Source organism: Mastigoproctus giganteus, chromosome 3, assembly GCF_048544385.1.
Source record: "Mastigoproctus giganteus isolate SK-2022 chromosome 3, ASM4854438v1, whole genome shotgun sequence".
NCBI classification, from domain to species: Eukaryota; Metazoa; Arthropoda; class Arachnida; order Uropygi; family Thelyphonidae; genus Mastigoproctus; species Mastigoproctus giganteus.
Window position 1 is genome coordinate 142,209,956 of NC_143577.1, and position 23,972 is coordinate 142,233,927.

Below are 23,972 nucleotides of genomic sequence, written 5' to 3' on the forward strand. Positions count from 1 at the left end.
CCAGGGGCTCACATCTGGTGAGTATGGGCTTGGCACACCCAAAGTCCTGAGCTGGATATCATCATTCTTCTTTTGCTTGGCGATTCCCCCACCCACCTCTCTATCTCTCTCTCGGAGTAATTCAGAAAAATTTTTTTTGGATGTTGCAGCATAAGCCTCAGGCTTCCTTGCACCATATGGCTAATTACAGTAGGTCCTCATTTTAACGCGGTTTGCTTTACACCAATTCACTTTATTACGCTGTTCTTATATTATAACCGATATCTCACTATAACACTCTTTTACCAGCATACAGATTGAATTTTTGGCATGTTTAACGAAAACATTTCATCTGATGTAGTCGACAGCTTTATAATGAATAGCAAAACAGCATTAAAATGTTTCCCACACCAACTTGAGAAATTTTCTCCCAAGCTAATTTAATTGCAGTACTGTGACAGCGCCTCCATAGCCAGGTGACCAGGAGCAGCAGTGCGTAGCACACGCTTCTTGATTAGTCCAGGGTTCGAGCCTGTGACCACCAAATACGGAGGATGCGGAAAGGTCAGGGAATGACCACCGCATATCCCCGGACAATATGGCCTTAGTTGCTAATGCTCCTAAAAACCAAATAACAAACAAACAAACAAACAAGTACTGTGGCTTGTGTAGTTCCGAGATCAATATTTTAAAAAATGATCAAGTGTATTGCTTGTAATATTTGCATTATATGCATTTATCCGGAGTCTAGTCATCACTCAGTACAGAGTTAGACATTGTCCGTAACGGACAGTTTACACGAACATTGTATCATAATTAATGCAACACAGTTACATTTTCGAAGAGTTAATAATGGCTGATAAGAATGAAAAAGCAACAATATCTGGATGTGGTACGACGACTACAAGGGTAAGAAAAAGACTGAACTTGAAAATTAAATTAGACATTTTGAAGTGAATCGAAGTAAAACTGTAACATGATAAATCAATATCATTATGTACAAAGATAAATAATATATATTAAGTACTGTATTTTTTAGGCAATGTATTCTGTGACCTAAAGGAGGACAGTAAGGAAATTAAACACGGTCTGCATTTTTTTTTGATAAGATTGACTACCTGGGAAAAAAAAAAAAAATGCCCTGTTTAGGGCATTAGTTGAATTAGGGGAAACTTTGAGTACCCAGGTATCCAACTCAATGCCAGAGGCATCTGTTGTACATCTGGCTGCAGGGAAGGTATACTACAGACAGAAAGCAGCACTGGTCCCATGTAGGTTGCAATTCTGGGTGATTAAACAAAGGAGAAACAGAATATATTATGTGATAAGGAGAAGTTGGATAGAACCAGGATATATATCAGCTAGATGCTATGGTTAACAATATCAGAAAAATTATCTTGAGTCTAAATTTTATTTCATATTTCAGGGTATTTGATACAGTATTAAGTTTATGTTAACCCATCTGTGCATACATACATAGATACATACTGCTTGTGTATATATATATATTTACTGTGAGTGGGTGCCTACATACATATACATTTACTGTGAGTGGGCTCTGTGGAGCATGCATACATATTACCATGAGCGGGCTCTGCAGATTAAACGCATAATAAACATTTATCTTGAGTGGGATCTCTACAGTACACTTGTATAGAGGTTGTCCACAGACTCCTTTACAAAACTAAAATGATATTGTGTAAATAGGGTATATGGTACAAACCTGAACCAACTTCCAGCGATAAAAATTTTTTCAAGCTTTTATTCACCAATCAGAAAATGTGCATGTTGTAGTAGATGGCAGCATAATTGCAAAACTGTAATTCTGATAGAATTCACGAAAAAAATTCCATCTTCTTGGTTTTGTTGTTGATGGACAACTTCTATACAAGCTTAATGTGTAAGGTTTCATCCTCAGATCGTGATGTAACACATTGCATACTGGTGATCGTGACATGTTAAGTTAATGACTGATACATAACATGGATTTTCCCTGAGCTTAATGTAAAACTTCTTTGAACCAGCTCCACTGCATCCGCACTGACTTTTGTTTGACCACCACCTCAGCCTGGTTGATTGCACAAGCAGGCATCCTTTACAAATTTTCCATACGACTGCAGAACTGTAGGTCTACTTTGTAGCTTCTTTTTAAACTGTGTTCAAAATTTATGCCTAACAGCTAGGGCCAACTGCAACTCGTTGACCCAAAGGACACAGCACCGTCTCAGTGGCACAATATGGCCTTAGCAGCCCTTGTGCCATTAAACAACATACCACCACCTCCGTCTCAGTCAGTGTTGGTAAATTACAATTACCATTACATTTTTGTGATTATGCTTCCATCTACTGCACTTCATACAATTTCCAATTACCTCAAAATAATAAACCCCTTGAAGATATCCTCTATCACCTGGAAGTGGTTTCAGGTTTGTATCAATATACCCTATTAACACAACATTTTAGTTTTGTAAGTGAAGTTTGTGGATACCCTGTATATATATTTCATATTTGAAATGGACACATGTCCATTTATGTACCAAATATTTGAGAAATACCTAAGTAGTCACTGCCATAGCTTACCTAACTTTCTAACTGTAGGAACAGTTTATAACAGATGGCAGTCAAAAAATATTTTTGAAAATCTGAAGAGCTTCTTACACCTGATAGCATGTGAGAAGAGCTTCTCACACCTGACATCTGAAGAGCTTCTCACAAGTGCATCTGAAAACTCACATGTGAAAAGGTTAAGTAGTAATTTATGGAGGTAGTACTTTAATTTCTATTTTTTTTTTTTTTTTTTTCATTTGATTTCTGTAATATTTTGTAAATTTGCTTTGAATATTTTGTTGCTGAAAATTATTTGTTTTTCTTCATTTTTCATGAAAACCTTAAAACATGAAAGATATTAGAACCTACAGTTCTGTGCATCCTCAGTTTTGAAGATAAATTTTCTGTTTATACTCTGAGATGACCACATAAGGTCTGAGGAATTCACAAGATAGAGAGAATATGAGAACATTATATTATATTCAGCAGTCACATGGGCTTGAACCACAGTCACTCAAAGTACATGCACTTTTGTACCCAACGTACTAAGACCACTCAGCTACAAAGGTCTGAAACATTTGATATTATGATTCAATTTCTGTGGATCTAATATTTAGGAAATGCATACAAAGCAATGCGACTCTGGAGAACAAAAGCTGCAAGGATAAATGAGGAAAAGGTTGTGCTGTGTTGGGAGTTGGAAGAAAGTAGTACAATTACACAGGGCACCTCCCTGCGTAAATTGTACACAGGGAGGATTTTCACCGTAGCCAGGTGGGCAGGAGCAGCAGTGCGTAACACACACTTTTTGATTAGACTGGGATTTGAGCCTGTGACCACCAAATGCGGAGGATGCGGAAAGGTCAGGGAACGACCACCACATATCCCCAGAGCAATATGCCCTTAGTTGCTAATGCTCCTAAAAACCAAATAACAAATAAACAAACAAGTACCATGACTTGTTATGTAGTTCCGAGATTAATGTTTTAAAAAATGATCAAATGTATTGCTTGTAACATTTGCATTATATGCATTTATCCAGAGTCTAGTCATCACTCAGTACAGAATTAGACATTGTCTGTAATGGGCAGTTTACTCGAACATTGTATCATAATTAATGCAACACAGTTACATTTTCGATGAGTTAATAATGGCTGATAAGAATGAAAAAGCAACAATGTCTGGATGCAGTACGACGACTACAAGGGTAAGAAAAAGACTGAACTTGAAAATTAAATTAGACATTTTGAGGTGAATCAATTCCGTCAATGGTAAGTGGATGTGTGCAGTAATTTAGGACTGGCAGGTTTAACTCTAAGAACATTAATAAAAAATGAATTAATTTTAGCAGCAGGAAAGACATCTGTTCTACTGCAAGCAACTAAATTAGCTAGGGCTAGGCCAGCTATTATGACTGAAATGGAGATTTCTAAATAATTTTATTGAAGATAATATCCAATGCAGAATTCCGCTAAGTTAAATATCATTAAAGAAAAAGAGATTAGCCTATATCATGATCCGAAGAAAGCTCATAAGCAAAAAAAAAAAAAGCGGAACGATTTAAAGCTAGTAAGGGCTGGTTCGATAGATTTAAAATTTTAGCTCTTTCTGGATCGCAAGTGCCGATCCAGAAGGAGCTAAAACTTTAAAAAAAGAATTTTGTTAATAAAATTATTGAATAGGGGTGTTATACTTCTCAATAACTTTTTAACATAGATGAAACGGGACTGTTTTGGAAACGAATGCCTAAAAGAAGTTTCATATTGAAAGAAGAAAAAACATGCCAGGCTTCAAAATGGCAAAGAATTAGTTGACTTTATTGTTGGGTGGTAATGTTGCAGGGGATTTTAAATAAAACCCCTTTCAGTTTACCAGGAAGAGGGCCAAAGTACAACACAAAATCAACACATTTTTCAGTCCAAAGATATGAAAACTCGACAGCTCAGGGCCATCGGATTAATAAACTCATGATTTTAATTGGCATTTTAAGTTTCATTTTGATACATAATGTAGTTACCACATAATTATATACGCATGTAATGCAGAATATTTTATATGTACAAATTTTTGAATATTAAATATTTTGACCGACATTTGTGCATCTTTTCACTACCATTTATTATTGATTAGGAAATATCCTATGGCATAGACCGCAACTCACAAATACATGTTACTTTATGGGAATAAGGTAACATGTATTTGTGAATGCTTAGTGCTGATTCATTTAGAGATGTTTTTCTGGAGCGAATTATCAACATTAAGCGGGGGTCACACCTGTATAGGGGTCAGAGATATTGTATTATCTAATAAAAATAATAAGTTACTTCTAAATATTTAGACATAATCTTCTGAAATAAAATTTAATTTTTAAAAATTTAACAAGTGCTAGTCACAAGCATGCCAGAATTATGAGGTCTACTGTGTGTGTGTGTGTGTGTGTGTGTGTGTGTGTGTGTGTGTGTGTGTGTGTGTGTGTGTGTGTGTGTGTGTGTGTGTGTGTGTGTGTGTGAGAGAGAATTTTAATAATAGAGTATTCCAGAAATTATTTAACTTAGTCTATTAACATGTGGCATTAATGCTGTTGCTATTGTATACAATTAGTTATTATATGCACATGAAATTTGATAAGTATAATTTTTAGATTAATGCATATAGTATTATATTTATTTATTTATTTATTATTATATTTTTATTCAGTATCCAGATTTTCAAGAATACGTGTGTGTGTGTGTGTGTGTGAGAATTTTAATAATAGAGTATTCCAGAAATTATTTAACTTAGTCTATTAACATGTGGCATTAATGCTGTTGCTATTGTATACAATTAGTTATTATATGCACATGAAATTTGATAAGTATAATTTTTAGATTAATGCATATAGTATTATATTTATTTATTTATTTATTATTATATTTTTATTCAGTATCCAGATTTTCAAGAATATATGTGTGTGTGTGTGTGTGTGTGTGTGTGTGTGTGTGTGTGTGTGTGTGTGTGTGTGTGTGTGTGTGTGTGTGTGTGTCAAGCTAAAAACTTTAAAATTGTGATACACATTGCATAATTCTTAACTAGCATCATGCCATTTTCTAAGTTCATAAAACATTATTACAATGATTTTCTTTACAATATGTAGTTTGCCTTTACTGTTGACAGCTAAACTGGAACCACAAATTATATGTTTATTACTTAGTGATTATTATTTATTTATTAATATATTTTTTTTTTATTGATTCATGGTGGTCAAAGCTAAAGATAAAAAAAAATTACTGATCAGTGATTTACTGTTGAATGAACAAATTTACTGTTGAATGAACAAATGTATTTTTTTTCCAGCCAGGAACCACAATTAATCTTGACCCTAAAGAAAGTAATTATGTTCGTACTGATAGACATCTTTTTATGTATATGCAATGAAATTAATAAAATTTGGGAATAATTACTTAAAGAGACTGAAATTTTATCACAGATCAGTGTTCGTGGGTTAACAGCATACTCTGCAGCCTAGACACAACAACCTCAAAATTCAAAGTGACATACAAACTGTAATAACCATCATGTACAAAGAAATTAAGATAAAAATAACTTGAATCATGAGTATGTATTTTTTTTTTAACAGAACTTAACATTTTTTATACTAAATTAATATAATTTGCTGAATGGTAAAAAACAGATATTTAATGATTATGACTAACCTTGACTTGTATCACTACTGGTTCTCCAATTTCCTGTACTACTACTTCCAGGAACTGGAGAGGCTTGATGAGAAGGGCGCTGATGGCTATCACTACTATTTGGTATGTGATCACATTCCCGTGCTTGTTCCTGAAGAGTCAAAGCGTTGATCTCATTTATTAGCTGCATTCGACGGCGCAAAAACTCGCTATATGAAATACGACCATGTTCATCAGCACCAAGTTGTTCCATAATTTCTTCTACACAATGTTCAAGATTCAGTTGGCGGCAAACAGCAAGTAGATCTTGACTAGAATATTTGAAAAGAGCACATAAAAATCTTTTGCAATACTCCAATAACTTAAAAACAATTTCTGTTCACCAAAACATTTAAACATTTCAAAACATTAAATAAAAATTTCCAGAAAAATTAAATTCCTTACTAATATTAAAGATCATATTAAAGCTTCAAGGCTACAAAAATAAACAGCTTAACACTTTCACTGTTGGCTTTTCTGACAACCTTTTTGACTCAGGATTATAAACCACAAGATTAAGTCAACCTAGATTGGACATTGCAGAGACATTTTTTGGCTTTTTTTTTTTACTATGACTGAATTAGTTAGCCTCCAACAAAGGCTGCTTTACAAAAATATCCAAGTTTTCCTTCTATCAGATAAGAAGAAAAAGTTCTAAAAGTAGGATGGTTCCCCCTCAAAGTGGATTAAAGTCCCATTGCTGAATAATTGGATAATGAAGCAATGAACACATTAAACAGCAATATGAGTTGGATCCATTTACTACAACACAGGCACCTTTGATAACAGACATCTGCATTAAGAAAAGACAAGAAATCCTTTCACGTGGCACTGATTTTTCACATTAGAATATTTGCAAAAAAACCTCTCCTCAGTAGTGGTTACAAACAACAGATTAAATTTTATTGCTGTCCTTTATTAGTAATATGATGTCAGTACCCTTGCAGTGTTTCAAGGGGTTTACTATCTCTCAATGGATGAGAAAAATAATTCAGTAATTAAACCCATTATGAGATACTAAATGGTAATGGTGCTAGAAAGAAGGAAAGCTAATATATTATAAGCAAATGGTAATAATACTTTTGAAAAGATGAAAAGGTTATTTATTTGCAGTGAGGCAAACTCTTGGCAGTAATACTGCAATATGATAAATTACTGTAATTACTGCAACATGATAAATTACTGTAATTACTGCAACATGATTAATGTATTCTGTGACCTAAAGGAGGGCAGTAAGGAAATTAAACACAGTCAGCATTTTTTTCAATAAGATTGACTACCTGGAAAAAAAAAAAAAAATTTCCCTGTTTAGGGCATTAGTTGAATTAGGGGAAACTTTGGGTACCCAGGTGTACAACTCAATGCCAGAGGCTTCTGTTGTACATCTGGCTGCAGGGAAGGTACACCACAGGCGGAAAGCAGCACTGGTCCCATGTAGGTTGCAATTCTGGGTGATTAAACAAAGGAGAAACAGAATATATTATGTGATGAGGAGAAGTTGGATAGGACCAGGATATATATCAGCCAGATGCTAAAGTTAATAATATCAGAAAAATTATCTTGAGTCTAAATTTTATTTCATATTTCAGATATTTGATACAATATTAAGTCATGTTAACCCTTCTGTGCATACATACATAGATACATACACATTGTGTGTTGGTTGAGGTTGATTGGTTTTTAGGAGCATTAGCAACTAAGGCCATATTGCTCCGGGATATGCGGTGGTCATTCCCTGACCTTTCCGCATCCTCCGTATTTGGTGGTGACGGGCTCGAACCCCGGTCTAATCAAGAAGCGTGTGCTACGCACTGCTGCTCCTTCCCACCTGGCTATGGAGGCGCCCATATTGTGTGTGTGTGTATATATATATATATATATATTTACTATGAGTGGGTGCCTACATATATATACATTTATTGTGAGTGGGCTCTGTGGAACATGAATACATTACCATGAGCGGGCTCTGCAGAGTAAGCTCATAATAAACATTTACCTTGAGTGATTTCTCTACAGTACACTTGTATAGAGGGTGTCCACAGACTCCTTTACGAAACTAAAATGATATTGTGTAAATAGGGTATATGGTACAAACCTGAACCAACTTCCAGCGATAAAAAATATTTTCAAGCTTTTATTCACCAATCAGAAAATGTGCATGTTGTAGTAGATGGCAGCATAATTGCAAAACTGTAATTGTGATGGAATATAGGGAAAAAATTCCATCTTCTTGGTTTTGTTGTTGATGGACAACTTCTGTACAAGCTTAATGTGTATGGTTTCATCCTCAGATCGTGACGTAACACATTGCACACTGGTGATCGTGACATGTTAAGTTAATGACTGATACATAAGTTGGATTTCCCCTGAGCTTAATGTAAAACTTCTTTGAACCAGCTCCACTGTACCCTCACTGACTTTGTTTGACCACAACCTCAGCCTGGTTGATTGCACAAGCAGGCATCCTTTACAAATTTTCCATACCACTGCAGAACTGTAGGTCTACCTGGTAGCTTCTTTTTAAACTGTGTTCAAAATTTATGCCTAACAGGGCCAACTGCAACTCGTTGACCCAAAGGACACAGCACCGTCTCAGTGGCACAATATGGCCTTAGCAGCCCTTGTGCCAATAAACAACATACCACCACCACTGTCTCAGTCAGTGTTGGTAAATTACAATTACCATTACATTTTTGTGATTATGCTGCCATCTACTGCACTGCATACAATTTCCAGTTACCTCAAAATAATAAACCCCTTGAAGATATCCTCTATCACCTGGAAGTGGTTTCAGGTTTGTATCAATATACCCTATTAACACAACAACATTTTCGTTTTGTAAGTATCTTTAATCAAGGTTCTGATCTGTAACCAAGTTACAAAGGAGGTTAGGCAGGCGAAGGCAGATTACAAGAAATCTTTGGCAAGGGATGTAAAGAAAAACAGCAAAGAGTTCTTTACTTATGTAAACTCTAGAAGGAAGGGGATGAATCAGATTAGTCCACTTGATATCGATGGTTCAACTGTTGATGATCCTGCTCAAGTAACTAACAAACTAAATGAATATTTTGCATCGACATTCACACATCAGGAGTTATTCAGCAAAGGGAATGCCAGAGGTGTATTCAACTCTGGCAGTAAGCTAGATAATCTTGTAATAACTGAGAGTAAAGTGGAGGAGAAATTGTTGATAAACAAAAGAAAGGCACCTGGGGTGGATGGGATCTATCCAGTTATATTAAACGAAGCAGCAAAGGAAGTAAGCAAACCCTTAGCCATAATTATGAGAGCTTCCTTAGACTCAGGGGAGGTACCCATAGGCTGGAGATATGCAAATGTGACCCCAATTCACAAAGGAGGATCAAAGGCTGACACAAGTAATTATAGACCTGTGAGTTTAACTTCTGTTCCAGGAAAATTAATGGAGGCACTGGTTAAAGAAGCACTGCAGGATCATCTAGACAAGACTTCAGTTATAGCTTGGACACAGCACAGTTTTGTTAAGGGGAAGTCTTGCTGACCGATATGATTGGAAACTATGATGCAGTCACAAAAGAACTGGATGCAGGGAATAACTTTGATATTATATACTTGAATCTTAGAAAGGCTTTTGTTACTGTTGCACATGGAAGACTGCTGCATAAATTGGAACAGTGTGGCATTGGAGGCAAATTGCTGCTATGGATAAAAGGGTGGTTGAGAGGGAGAAGACAGAGAGTGGTAATCAATGGACACTGATCATCGTGGAATAATTTATTAGTGGAGTCCCTCAGGGTTCAGTGTCAGGTCCATTATTGTTTTCTGTATTTATAAATAATATTGATGATGGTATATCAAGCTTAATGTCCAAGTTTGCAGACGATACAAAGGTTGGCAGGGTTGTTAAGGCCACTACTGACGCTATGCTGCTACAACAGGATCTGGAAAAGTTGAGCAGATGGGCTGAGAGGTGGGAAATGAAGTTTAACATTGACAAATGTAAAGTACTACATATGGGAAACAGCAACCCCAGAGCAACGTATCAACTCTGTGGTACTACACTGACAGTGGTAGAGAATGAAAGGGACCTGGGGGTAATTGTGCAGGCAGATATGAAGTTCTCTGAGCAGTGCAGATGGGCTGCAAGAGTAGCTCATGGTGTCTTGTCAATGATATACACAAATCTTTCTAGCAGGGATAAGGAGGTGATTATTCCCTTGTATAAGGCAATGGTCAGGCCACACCTTGAGTATTGTATACAGGTCTGGGGCCTCATTTCAAGAAGGATGTAGAGCTTCTGGAACGAGTACAGAGAAGGGCAACAAGATTAGTGAATGGAACAAAGGGTTGCTCTTTCGAAGAAAGGCTTAAGTTTTGCAAATTACAGTGTCCGGAGAATAAGCACCGGCGAGGTGATCTGATAGAGGTGTATAAAGCCTTGAATGGTTTGAGCATGCTCAATGCTGATGGGATTCTTCCTCTTGCTCAGAATAATCACTTGAGAGGGCATAAATTCAAATTGAGGAATGACAGATGTAGGATAGATGTGTGGAAATTTGCCTTTAGCCAGTGGGTAGTTGGTTGGTGGAACAGACTTCCATCCCTTGTTGTGGAAGTTGATAGCCTAAATAAATTTAAGGCTCAGCTGGACAGGTATTTTGAACGGAGGGGTGAAGTGGAAGTTTTTTTTTTTTTTTTTTTGGTTTATGCTGCATAAGCTTGCTTTCTTGCATCATATGGCCCTGTTGTTTATTTGGTTTTTAGGAGCATTAGCAACTAAGGCCATATTGCTCTGGGATATACGGTGGTCATTCCCTGACCTTCGCGCATCCTCCGTATTTGGTGGTGACAGGCTCGAAACCCAGTCTAATCCAGAAGCGTGTGCTACGCATTGCTGCTCCTTCCCACCTGGCTACAGAGGCACCCCATATGCCTCTACTAATGCTAATGCTAAGTGAAGTTTGTGGATACTCTGTATATATATTTCATATTTGAAATGGACACATGTCCATTTATGTACCAAATTTTTGAGAAATACCTAAGTAGTCACTGCCATAGCTTACCTAACTTTCTAACTGTAGGCACAGTTTATAGCAGATGGCAGTCAAAAAATATTTTTGAAAATCTGAAGAGCTTCTTACACCTGATAGCATGTGAGAAGAGCTTCTCTCACGTGCATCCAAAAACTCACATGTGAAAAGGTGAAGTAGTAATTTATGGAGGTAATACTAATTTATTTCTTTCTTTTTTTTTTTCATTTGATTTCTGTAATATTTTGTAAATTTACTTTGAATATTTTGTTACTGAAAATTATTTATTTGTTTTTCTTTACTTATTTTTGATGAAAACCTTAAACATGAAAGATATTAGAACCTACAGTACCATGCATCCTCAGTTTTGAAGATAAATTTTCTGTTTATACTCGTTTATACTCTAAGATGACCACATAAGGTCAGAGGAATTCACAAGATAGAGAGAATATGAGAACATTATATTATATTCAGCAGTCACATGGGCTTGAACCACAGTCACTCAAAGTACATGCACTTTTGTACCCAACATACTAAGACCACTCAGCTACAAAGGCCTGAAACATTTGATATTATGCTTCAATTTTTGTGGATCTAATATTTAGGAAATGCATACAAAGAAAGGCTACTCTGGAGAACAAAAGCAGCAAGGATAAATGAGGAAAAGGTTGTGCTGTGTTGGGAGTTGGAAAAGAGTAGTACAATTTTAAGGTGGTAGATGACTTTCATCAACCGGTGAAATACCACCACTTTTCTTATTGGAGGCTTGAAGTGGTGAAACCCATGTTTAGTCTCTAGAGCAAAGTTTCCAGCATCCCCCCCTCCCCCCATAATTCTCCTTCAACCCATGCCCGGTACTAAGTACTATAGGTTTTGATACCTTTCTTGTTTGGTGTTTTCATAAAAAAAAAAAAAAAAAAAAAATTACACAGGGCACCTCCATAGCCAGGTGGGCAGGAGCAGAAGTGCATAGCACACACTTCTTGATTAGACTGGGGTTCGAGCCTGTGACCACCAAATACGGAGGATGTGGAAAGGTCAGGGAATGACCACTGCATATCCACGGAGCAATATGGCCTTAGTTGCTAATGCTCCTAAAAACCAAATAACAGCAACAATTACACACAATTATAGATGCAAATTTAGAAGAAAAGAGTCCATGGAAGTATCTACAGAAAAAGCACAGATCAAAAACTGAAAACTATAAGACAGGGTGGAGAGAGATTTCAGAGCACACCCCAGATGTGGGAACAGTATTCCATGGTGAGGGCGGGGGGAGGTTTTGTGATTTGTATAGTCCATTGCTCTTTGTAGGAAAAGTTATTAATGTGAGTCCATGGCTGTAATGGGTCGGTTGCAACATCATATTAGTATTCTCCCAAGAAAAATTTGCCAGCTGGGTGGCATTATGAAGTAGCCAGGTGGGGAAGTATAATACTTTGCAATATTATAAAATTTTCTGTTATTTATAGATGTGACTTAAGCGATCCAGAGCAAAATAATTGCATAATTTAACATTATATACTCCTGTCACATTGACCTCTATCGCATAGTATGTTCAAATTAAAACTGATTGAGATCAGTGGGCAATTAGCATTAGCATTAGTAGAGGCATATGATGCAAGAAAGCAAGCTTATTCAGCATCAGCCAAAAAAAAAAAAAAAAAAAAAACCAACCACTACTCCCATTTCACCCCTCCGTTTGTTCGAAATACCTGTCCAGCTTAGCCTTAAATTTGTTTAGGCTATCAACTTCAACAACAAGCGATGGGAGTCTATTCCACAAACCAACTGCCCGCTGGCTAAAGACAAATTTCCGCACATCTATCCGACATCCGTCCTTCCTCAATTTGAATTTATGCCCTCTCAGGTGATTATTCTGAGCAAGAGGAAGAATCCCATCGGCATTGAGCATGCTCAAGCCATTCAAAGCCTTATACACCTCTATCAGATCACCTCGCCGATGCCTAATACCATACAATACCACGAGAATCGCTTAAATTTTATCTGGGTGGTCAGTTAAATTTATCAGGCAGTGCGCCCATTTGATAGGTCCTGGGGAGAACATTGCATATCATTTCCTACAATCCTCTTATTGCAATAAAAATCGATCTATCATTATCTCTCTCTCTAATGCCAAAATCAAAAAATAAAACCAAGTTTTTTTTTTAGATGCAGAAGAAGCAATATTTATGATGTGCTTATGCTAAAAGAAAGATTAGATTGACTATTAATGTATAATTGTATCTTATTCCTGAGAGAAATAAGACAATAATACACTACCAATTAGAATATTATAAAAGCATGAAGTGGATGGACGTGTTACAAAGACAAAAGTGCTCTACTGGGTATTCTGCTTTATTTTCAATAGATACAATCAATGTTTTGATTAAATATGGATAAGGTGATTAAAAGAATCTTAATGAGGCATCTTGGCACCATAAATGTTCACAAAGCCACATATTTTCTGTCATTAGGTTTACAACATATGTAAAAAGACAAATTGAAATATTTTTTAATCATATTACCAAATATGGTGTTAGAATTAAAAATAATATTGTGAAGTTCTCTAGATTCATGTATTTGTGGTTTTATCACCAAAATCTGATCAGTGTATTTTACTGTTGTTATTTTGCCCATAACATGCCTGCTGCCATGATTTTCGTGATATTCATTTGAAGGAGGGCTAAATAATTTTATAAACTTCAAAATGGAAGAGACATAGTTTCTTGCTCATATTTCATGCTTTTTTTTTCTAGCAAAATTAATAAAAGTTAGGTTTTTTTTTAAATAATAGGTATAAAAAAACACTTTTTAAATTTTTAATTGTTCACTAAAAAATTACACTTAATTATTGCAATTTATTATGAAAAAGTCAAACAACAGTATACGCTAAGCAGAATTCAAATAAACTAATATAAATGATTTTCGGAGTAATAAAGAGAAAACGGTGCATGGTCTGACATGGCCTATGAGACCATGCACCAACGTTCTTTTAACTACTGCTGCCAGGTATTAATAATTAAAACTTCCCCTGTTCACAAAGTCACTGCATGCAACTGCTCATGGGTAAAATTTTTCTCAGCCTGGAGAGCACTTGTTAACTTGAGAAACTTTTTCTTAAATCAAGGCAGAGACACCTTTGACAGATTCAAATTTTATTTTTTTATTTATGAAAAACAAATAAAATATATAAATAAAACTTTGGTCTTTTTAATTCAGCTTATCGTATGTGAGTGCTGTCCTCTCCTTTTACTACCTTTTACTACCTTACCTTTTACTAATGGACTACAATACTTAACAAATGTAACTGTTTATTTTTTAATAAACATTTTAAAATTAAAATTGCTATATTTTTCACACATGTCATTTCTAATTAAATAACACTTTTTATTAAATCTACCAAATATAATAAAATAAATAAATAAACATGAACTTAAATGTCTTTTCCATTTTCAAGTTTATAAAAGTAGTGCACAAAATTTTCAAAATTACACATGCACAAATAAATATGGGATTCTTTTCATTCTCAATTCCCTGGAATACTGAGTTTTAAATTTTCTGAAATACCAGATCATAAATCAACTGTCATTTCTTAAAAAGCAATTCTTTGTTTCTATATTGTTTACTGGCCAGCTCAAATAATAAACCGCTTTTTAATATTTGGGCAATATTGTTTTTAGCATTAGCAGAGGTATATGATGCAAGAAAGCAAGATTATGCAGCTTCAGTCAAAAAAAAAAAAAAAACCCTCTCATGTCATTCCTCCATTCATTCCAAATGCCTGTCCAGCTCAGCCTTAAATTTATTTAGGCTATCAACTTCCACAACAAAAGATGGAAGTCTGTTCTACCAATCAACTACCCAATGGCTAAAGGCAAATTTCCGCACATCTATTCTACAACTGTCTTTCCTCAATTTGAATCTGTGCCCCCTCAGATTCTTAATCAGAGCAAGGATCCCATCAGCATCCAAGCTTTCTCAACCCATTCAAGGCCTTATATTGTTTGTTTGGGGATTTTTTTGGCGCATGGGCGTCTATGGCCATAGTGCGCCATACATAGGTTTGTACTTATGCTATTTCTTTATGGATCGAGAGTCAGGAAACTGATTGTTGACTAGCTAAAGGAGGTGGTATACATTGATCGCTTCGAGAAAGGTAAAAATCTTTTATTGCCATCTGTTTCTAATCATATTTCTGAGCCATCTGTTTTATTGCCCAAAAGTGAACTAAGCGTTAGTGGGTCTTCAGTTGTGGCTGGAGTGATGGAATTCTGGCATTCTATTGCATATTTTGTGCATTCCACAAGGATATGTTTCACTGAAAGCACTGTTTTACAGTGATCACACTGGGGGCGAATCTCCCCTCTTAAAAGGTAACCATGAGTAATATTAGTGTGACCTATTTGGAGACGAGCTAGTATTACCTCCTGTTGTCGAATTGCACTGAGGCTTGAAGGCCATTGCTCAAGATTTGGCTTGATACTTCGAAGCTTATTTTCAAGTTGGTTTTGCCATGTTGATTGCCACTGGTACATGCATTTTTCCTGTATTATTCGTCTATAATCTTGATGTGGAACTCTCCACTGTACATCAGGCGATAAGTCGGCCGCTTTTGCGGCATTGTCCGCTAATTCATTTCCTGGAATTCCCATATGTCCTGGGACCCAACAGAAGTGTATGGTTCTTCCAAGCTCAGATAAGGTATATAAAGAGGTATATAAAGTGCCATTGTTCAGGGAATGTGTCTTCCCGGTAGAGCCTATTGAACAGATCAAGAAGTGACTGCAGTGATTCAGCACTTAGTTCCTGTATCATCGAATAATGGATATTATCTGGTCCTACAGCGCTACGCCTAGATGTTGACAAGGCTCTATGTAGCTGGTGGATAGTGAATGTTAAGTTATATTGTTCTTCTGCTTTTGAAGAAAAGTTTAACTTTTGTTTTTCTGAATTTGCTTTGAATCTTCTGAAGGCTGGTATGTAACTTTCTGTTGCTGATGCTTTGGCAAGTTTCCCCTAGTATATTGGCAATTTGGGTAGGGTCAGAAATATTCTGCCCTCTCCATTCCATGATAGGCTGAGGTGTCGTTTGATATTTACCACTCGTTTTCCTGATTGTTTTCCAAATTTTATGTGTGGGAGTTGCTCGATTGATGGTTGAAGTGAAGCGAATCCAAGTGACCTTTTTATTACTGCGTCTAACATACCTCGCTCTTGCTCTAACACGTTTAAACTGAATGAGATTAGCTGTGGTTGGATAGTGCCTAAAAGTATTCCAAGCTTTATTTTGGTCTCTTTTTGCTGCACGGCATTTGTCACTCCACCATATTTTTGGGTGTTCAGGTAATTTTGGGGAGGATTTTGGTATAGCTTGTCCTGCTGCATGTAATATAGTTTTTGTGACATACTCAACCGCTTCCCTGGTTGGCGATTTTTTGTATTATTTCAGGGTCCAGTTTAGCTAATTTTTTATACATCTCACAGTCTGCTTTATCAATTAGCCACCGAGGAATTCTAGTAAGATGATAAGAGGGCTTATTCAGTAATTCAATTGTAACGGGAAAATGATCACTATGCAGTGGATCATTGTTTGCCGTCCACTTTAGAGTAGGATACAAAGTTACTGAACAGATAGACAAGTCTATTGCAGTATATGTTCTGGAAGGAAGGTGAACATAAGTAGGTGACCCGTCATTTAGAAGGAGAAGGTTGTTATCAACTAAATATTTTTCAATTAGTTTTCCTCTTTGGTCGATATTGTTGTTACCCCATAGTGTGTGATGACCATTTAAGTCTCCCAGAATGAGGAAAAGTGTGGGGAGTTGAGCTATGAGGTTGTTTAGATCATTTTGTTGGATGGAAAAGCTTGGTGGAATATATAAGGAGCAGATTGTAATATGGATGTCAGCAACTACACGGACCGCTATTGCCTCGAGGGGAGAGTTCAGTAAGACCTGTTTGATAGGAACATATGGGTTTGTTATAACAGCTACACCACCATGTGCAGTATTTTGATCGGTTCTATCTTTTCTAAAGATACAGTATTGTAATAAGACAGTTTTGTTGTGTCTTGAGGTTTGAAATACGTCACTTGGAGGCAGAGACATATTGGTGTGTATTTAGAGGTAAGGTCGTACAGGTCATTAATACTGGCACGGAAACCACGACAATTTCATTGAATTATTGTGTTCATTGTTTATCTCTAGTTAGACTTTCCGAGCGTTTTCTTGGTGCTGAGGTTCTCTGTTTTTCACTCTTGTTTTTATCTTTTTTTGAAAGTAGGGTAAGGCCTTATACACCTCAATCAGATCACCTCGCAGGTGCCTACTTTCCAGGCACTGCAATTTGCAAAACTTAAGCCTTTCTTGGTAACAACACCCCTTTGTTCCCCTCACCAATCTTGTTGGCCTTCTTTGTACTCATTCTAGCAACTCTACATCCTTCCTAAAATGAGGCCTCCAGCTGTGGCCACAGCTAGTATTCTAGCTGTGGCCTGACCATTGCCTTGTATAACAGGATAATCACCTCCTTGTCTCTACTAGCAAAATTCCTATATATCATTGACAAGACTCCATGACCTGCACTGCTCAGCGAACTTCATATTTGACTGCACAATTACCTCCAGGTCTTTTTCATTTCCACTTCCCTGAGTGCAGTACCACACAGTTAGTACATTTCTCTTTGGTTATTGTTACCCATATGCAGTACTTTGCATTTGTCAATGTTAAACTTCAGTTGCCACTTCTCAGCCCATTTGCCAAACTTATCTAGATCCAGTTGGAGTAGCATACTATTTACTGTCGTTAACAACCCTGCTAACTTTTGTATTTTGGTTATGAATTACATTATCAAAACTAGTAATGCACTGAAAGTTTTCAAATATTTCAATGAAGAGAAAGGCAATGAAGCTATGGGTAAAAAAGGATTTCAATAAGCAGTATAAAAATTGTGAAAATTTTTACATTTCTTTAAAAAATTAATCAACATCTTCAATTTTAAATACATATACAGATGACACATATGTTTTTAAAATTAAAATTGTTAAGTAACAAATTATGTAAAGAACCAAAGTTTTATATTGGAGAAAAAAACAAAAAAGTACCAATGATTAAAATATTGAAGTAACCCAAGTGAGTTCATCAAATCTGGGCAACGACTTTCTCAAAGTAACCTACAAAGATGAATCATAAAATGTGTGAAAGATGTTATGAAGAAATTGTTTTGAATTGTCAGCATTCATAAGTTGATGATGATATTTAATGTTTTGGCACACTTAGGCTATGATGTGCAAAGCCCAAGTCTAAAATTTATAAGTCATCAAATTTTCTATATACTGTAAATGGTTTTCCATTTATGAAGAAAATGATGATAAAAATGAAGACTTCAATTTTTTTTATTTCCATTAAGGATCGAGAAGATTTTGGCAATTATCTTGTTAGAACAAATGAAACCCAGATTTTCAACTTGCTTAAAAAGAAAAAGAAAACATTTATTGAAGGGCTAAATATAAATGAAAGTACAGGAAAAATTAAGACATTAAAAAGCGTAATGCATCCACTGATGCATTATGCTTTTTAAGTTCTTTTGAAACAAATTATATTTTAATGAATGACATGAGTTAATATTAGTATCAGTAGTGGAAAATGATGCAAGAAAGCAAAATTTATACAGAACCAAAAAAAAAAAAAAAAAACCTTCCCATATCACCTATCTATCCCATATAATAATTTCTCTACTTCTTTCTTGAATTTTTTCGAACTATCCACTTTCACAACACCAACTGGAAGTTTCTTCCAACAATCAACTACTTCCTGACTGAATGAAAATTTCCACACATCTGTCCATCTCTCCTCAATTTAAATTTACGCTAACCTAATGTGTAAAGTCTAAGAAAGAGGAAGGATACCATCAGCATTTAGCTTACTCAATTCAATCAAAAATTTAAACTACTCAGATTTTCTTGTAAGTGCAAGACTGCAAGTACAGAAGAGTTTCTTGGTAATAGCACCCTTTTCTTACCCTCACTACTAATCTGACTGCTCTTCTCCCATCTGTTCCAACAGGTCTGCATTCTAAAATTCCTAAAAAGACCCTTATGGGGCCTAACCATTGCTTATACAACAAGATAATCACCTGCCAAGATAATCCCAACAAAATTCCTATATATCATTGACAAAACACCATTAGCATTACCATTAGTAGTGGCAAATGATGCAAGAAAGCAAGCTTTCTTGCATCATTAGCCAAAAATAAAGCATTACAAATACAGCATTAGCCAAAAAAAAAAAAACTTCCCATTTCACCTATCCATTCCTTCCAATATTTCATCTCGCCCTTCCTTGAATTTATTTAAACTTCAACTTCCACAACAACTAATAGAAGTTTGATCCAGCAATCAAGTGCTCGCTGGCTAAGGGAAAATTTCTGTACATCAATTTTGCAACCATCCTTCCTCAATTTGAATTTATGGCCTGTCAGGTGCATAGTCTGAGCAAGAGTAAGAATCCCATCAGTTTGCTCAATCCATTCAAGGCCTTAAATATCTCTATCAGATCACCTCACAGATGACTAATCTCCAATTTGTAGAACTGAAGTCTTTCTTGGTAAGAGCACCACTTTGTTCCCATCACCAATCTCGTTTCCCTTCTCTGTACTCATTCCAGCAGCTCTGTATCCTTCCTAAAATGAGGTCTGCAGATCTGCAGTAATTAAGAAGTGGTCTGACCATTGCCCTATACAATAGTATAATCACCTCCTTATCCCTGCTAGCAAAATTCATGTATATCATTGACAAAACCCCATGAGCTGGCCTAGCAGCCTGTCTGCATTGCTCATAGAACTTCATATCTGACAAATATCTGATTAATAAAACTAAAATAAATAATTATAAGTTGTTTGTTTGTTATTTGGTTTTTAGGAGCATTAGCAACTAAGGCCATATTGCTCCGGGGATATACGGTGGTCATTCCCTGACCTTTCCGCATCCTTCGTATTTGGTGGTCACGGCTCGAACCCTGGTCTAAATCAAGAAGCGTGTGCTACGCACTTCTGCTTCTGCCCACCTGGCTACGGAGGCACCATAATTATAAGTATCTTGACATCAAATATGCTGTGTGTTATTTGTGCAATAATTTGGAATGGCAGATACTCTACTGAGCTTGTGGTGCAGTTATTGTACAAGTCACTCAGCTAGACAGATTTCAATGAGCAGCATGATACACAGTTCATTAGTTCTAAATTATACCTGAATACCTACTTTACTACTCCAGTTTAAATGCACGAATTCTAAGTGCTAGTCAAACTCAAATTCCTAGTGTACTGCAAATGATTATCCTGGCTCATCTGGATCTAATAAGAAAACGAAGAAATGACTTCAGATTACACAGATACAGACATCAGCAAAGTATATCATTTGTCTAAGGTCGGGACACATTTATTTTTTTTTTTATTGATATTTATTACATAAAGCGGTTTCAGCCAACCAATGGCAACCCCGCTATCAGTTACACATAATTTAGCAGTACTCTTATATACTCCCACTCCTGTTTGCCCAAGTACAGGGAGGGAAAAAACCTGCCATGACCAAAAAAGACTGATATGAACAAATTGAAAAATAATCAAATTACATAAAAAATAAAATTTACATATAATTAAATTTCAGACAAAGTCCAAACTTCATTGGAAAGATCTGCATTTTTTCACAATCTGTTGGAAAGCCAGCAGTGCTAGGAGCTGCCAAGAAGAGAAATACCAGCGCCAGGAGCTGCCAAGGGCAGAAATTCCAGCACAAGGAGCTGGAGTTGCAGTGGATATAGCAGACTCAAGCCTCAACGATTTCACAGAATTCTAGGTAATTTGGCATACATCATACCGCATTACAAATCCAAGGCTTCCAGATGCAGAAGAGTCTTCCGTCTAAGAAATATTGCAGTTGCAAAGGCTTGGAAAGCCAAGAAGTTCTCCTGTTTATCAACTAGAATTGTCTTACAGCCTTCTGCCATAAGATTGAGATTACTAACCCGAGATACCAATTCAATTCGTAGATCGCAGTACTCCTCACAGTTGTAAATAATATATTCCCATGATTCTCTTTCGCCACAATGGCAACTAGATCTTTCATTAATTCCTAAATCATGCAACTTTGCATTAATTGAACCATGACCAGTTAATAAGAACATAGCTTGTAAGTTTGGGGAAAACCATTTGAACTTTATCGAGGCTGCATTTCTTAAATCTGGAAAAAAATTTTGTGTAATCTGCCCTTTATCACAAACACTCCAACGCTCTTGCCAGACTTATACCAAAGCATCCCAGATTCTTGTCCTTTCCTTCCTGGGATCTGCCAAAATGTCCACCTGTATATTCAGAAAAGAACAGGAAATGCCACAGTGCATGAAGTAGGCCAATGCACAATACAATAAACGCAGATCAATAGGCAATTTTCCAGTCACAATCTGCAAAGCTGGGGTCGACACAGTTCTGCATGCCATGCACATTCTAAGGTGCATTACTCTTTGAATGGAACTGAGCTTTCTAGTAAATACTTTTCCACTTACACGACGTTCAAACCAAATTGGTGCACCATACGTTACCATGGGGATAAATACACATTCATATAGAAAGTTCAGCACCTTACCTTTTATTCCCCAGCCAACTCTAGTGATTATCCCAATAAATTCCTCACCTTTTCTGATAGATAAGTAACATGTGGTCCTTGAGGTTGTCACAGACATTCTCTCAGATATGCCAGACAAGCTGTACTTGCTACCTGGGAGTCTAAAACGCTGATGGAACTGATATTCGGGTGACACTCAAGTCAAGTGGACCCAATTTCGGCAAAGTCCGGACGGTCTGTGACAGCCAAATCCTCTGCTTGCACCTTCACGATGGTGGGACTGTTAGTAATCTTGGGTATAACCTCCATGCACAAGCACATGGTGGGTGACCACCCAGGTGTGAACCAACGTAAGCAGGGGTCGAGGTGTGGCGCCCACACCACATGGAGGAATGCCGTCCCTCTATGTTACCAGGCAGTACTAGGTGGTAGATGACTCTCATCAACTGGTGAAATACCACCACTTTGCTTATTGGAGGCTTGAAGTGGTGGAACCCATGTTTAGTCTCTAGGGCTAAGTTCCGGTCAACCCTTCCCTATCTCTTCCATCAGGCAGTATGATTGATGACTTTTGAGGTTATAATGAACGTCGTGGCGAGATCCAATATTCCTTACATTTCGAGGGTACAGCTCTAAAACGGTTTTCGCAGGCCGGCCGCTAGTTAGTACACGGGACCGAACCTATTGGTAACTCTCTAGGAGGCTTCCAGATCAGCTAGTGTATAATCTTGCTACCTCTACTCTGCCAGATAGTGACTGGAGGGAGTCCGAGTAGTGTGTATGCGGGGAGCATTGTCGAGGCCACATTATGTCAAGGATCTGGGTATATTCTTACCACATGTACGCCATATCCAAAAATTTCATTACTTCATACAGCATGTCCCACCCACTTTTCTTACTATTGAATACACCATGAATTGTCAAACTAATAGAACAAGTTTATCTGCAAAAAGATCTAAACCTCCCAAGGACTTCCTAATTCATTTCACATATATACGTGGTCTCAATTCTAATCTCAACGATGTCCATTTCCACTTGCAGTCTGCCAAACCACATGTACTTTTTCTGACAGAATCTCAGTTTTCAGTTGATTCAACTACTGCTCATCTCAGATGCCCAAATTATTCACTGTATGATTCCTTTCGCCTCAAAGGTGGTATTTGTGCATATGTCCGTTCTGATATTCCCTGTCAGAGACTTGGCAATTTGGAATCTCCTCTCTTTGATCTTCTCTGGCTTAAAATCTCTCTACCTCATTGTGTCAAATTCATCTGTTGTCTCTACCGTTCTCCCAACTCCACTAATCACTTGGAGCTCTTTGACCTCCTCTCGTTGCAACTTGACTTTCTCCAGTCCAACTTTCCTAACAGTGAGGTAATTTTCCTTGGTGATTTTAATGTTCACAACTCGAGCTGGCTTCCGTTTTCTAGTCACACCGACCCAGCAGGTCGAGATGCTGAGGCTTTTGCAATTACTAATGACCTAGCACAGATTGTTCATTTACCTACAAGAATACCGGACAATCCGAATAATACAGCCAATACGCTTGATCTTTATCTCACAAACAACCCTTCTAAGTACACGGTCGAAGTGAGAGGTCCTTTAGGCACTTCAGATCACAACTTGGTGATTGTCTCTTCTCCAATGGAACCTTTATCTCATGGCTATTCCCAACCTCGTGTTGTTTGGCATTACAAGAATGCAAAATGGGATGACCTGCAAGACTTCTCTTCTTCTTTTCCTTGGTCGGATTACTGTTTCAAAACTTCTGATGTCAACGTTTGCTCAGATCGTGTCAGTGAAATTATTCTTGCAGGAATGGAATCCTTTATCCCACACTCCACTTTAAAATGTCTTCCTTTATCTAAACCTTGGTTTTCCAATAAATGTGCTAAGGCTGTTCAAGAGAAGAATGTTGCATATTGTAATTGGCTTGTTTCTAATTCTTCAGTTTCATTTTCTGCCTACACCAAAGCTCGCAACAATTGTAAATTGTTGCAGTTATTAATCAGTCCAAACTAGAGTTTGAACAGGCTAAGAGTAGAAAACTTGCTTCTTGCCCTAATGGTAGCCGAGCATTCTGGTCTCTTGCCAAAGCTATTGGCCGCA

General features: G+C 36.8%; 1 protein-coding gene across 2 annotated transcripts in view; it reads right to left on the reverse strand.

The window, feature by feature from the left end:
• LOC150088294 (colorectal mutant cancer protein) overlaps positions 1-23,972 on the reverse strand; it is a 498,699-nt gene that overhangs the window by 462,253 nt on the left and 12,474 nt on the right. Inside the window, exons 1-2 of one of the 2 annotated variants that reach the window (XM_090369449.1) lie at positions 20,505-20,609; positions 6,219-6,508 (exon numbers count right to left, since the gene is read on the reverse strand). In XM_090369449.1, coding sequence (XP_090225575.1) covers positions 6,219-6,450 — 232 coding nt within the window. In that variant the 5' untranslated portion in view covers positions 6,451-6,508; positions 20,505-20,609. Of the gene's footprint in view, positions 1-6,218; positions 6,509-20,504; positions 20,610-23,972 lie in introns of those variants that run through there. The other variant, XM_090369448.1, reaches the window with a different exon arrangement.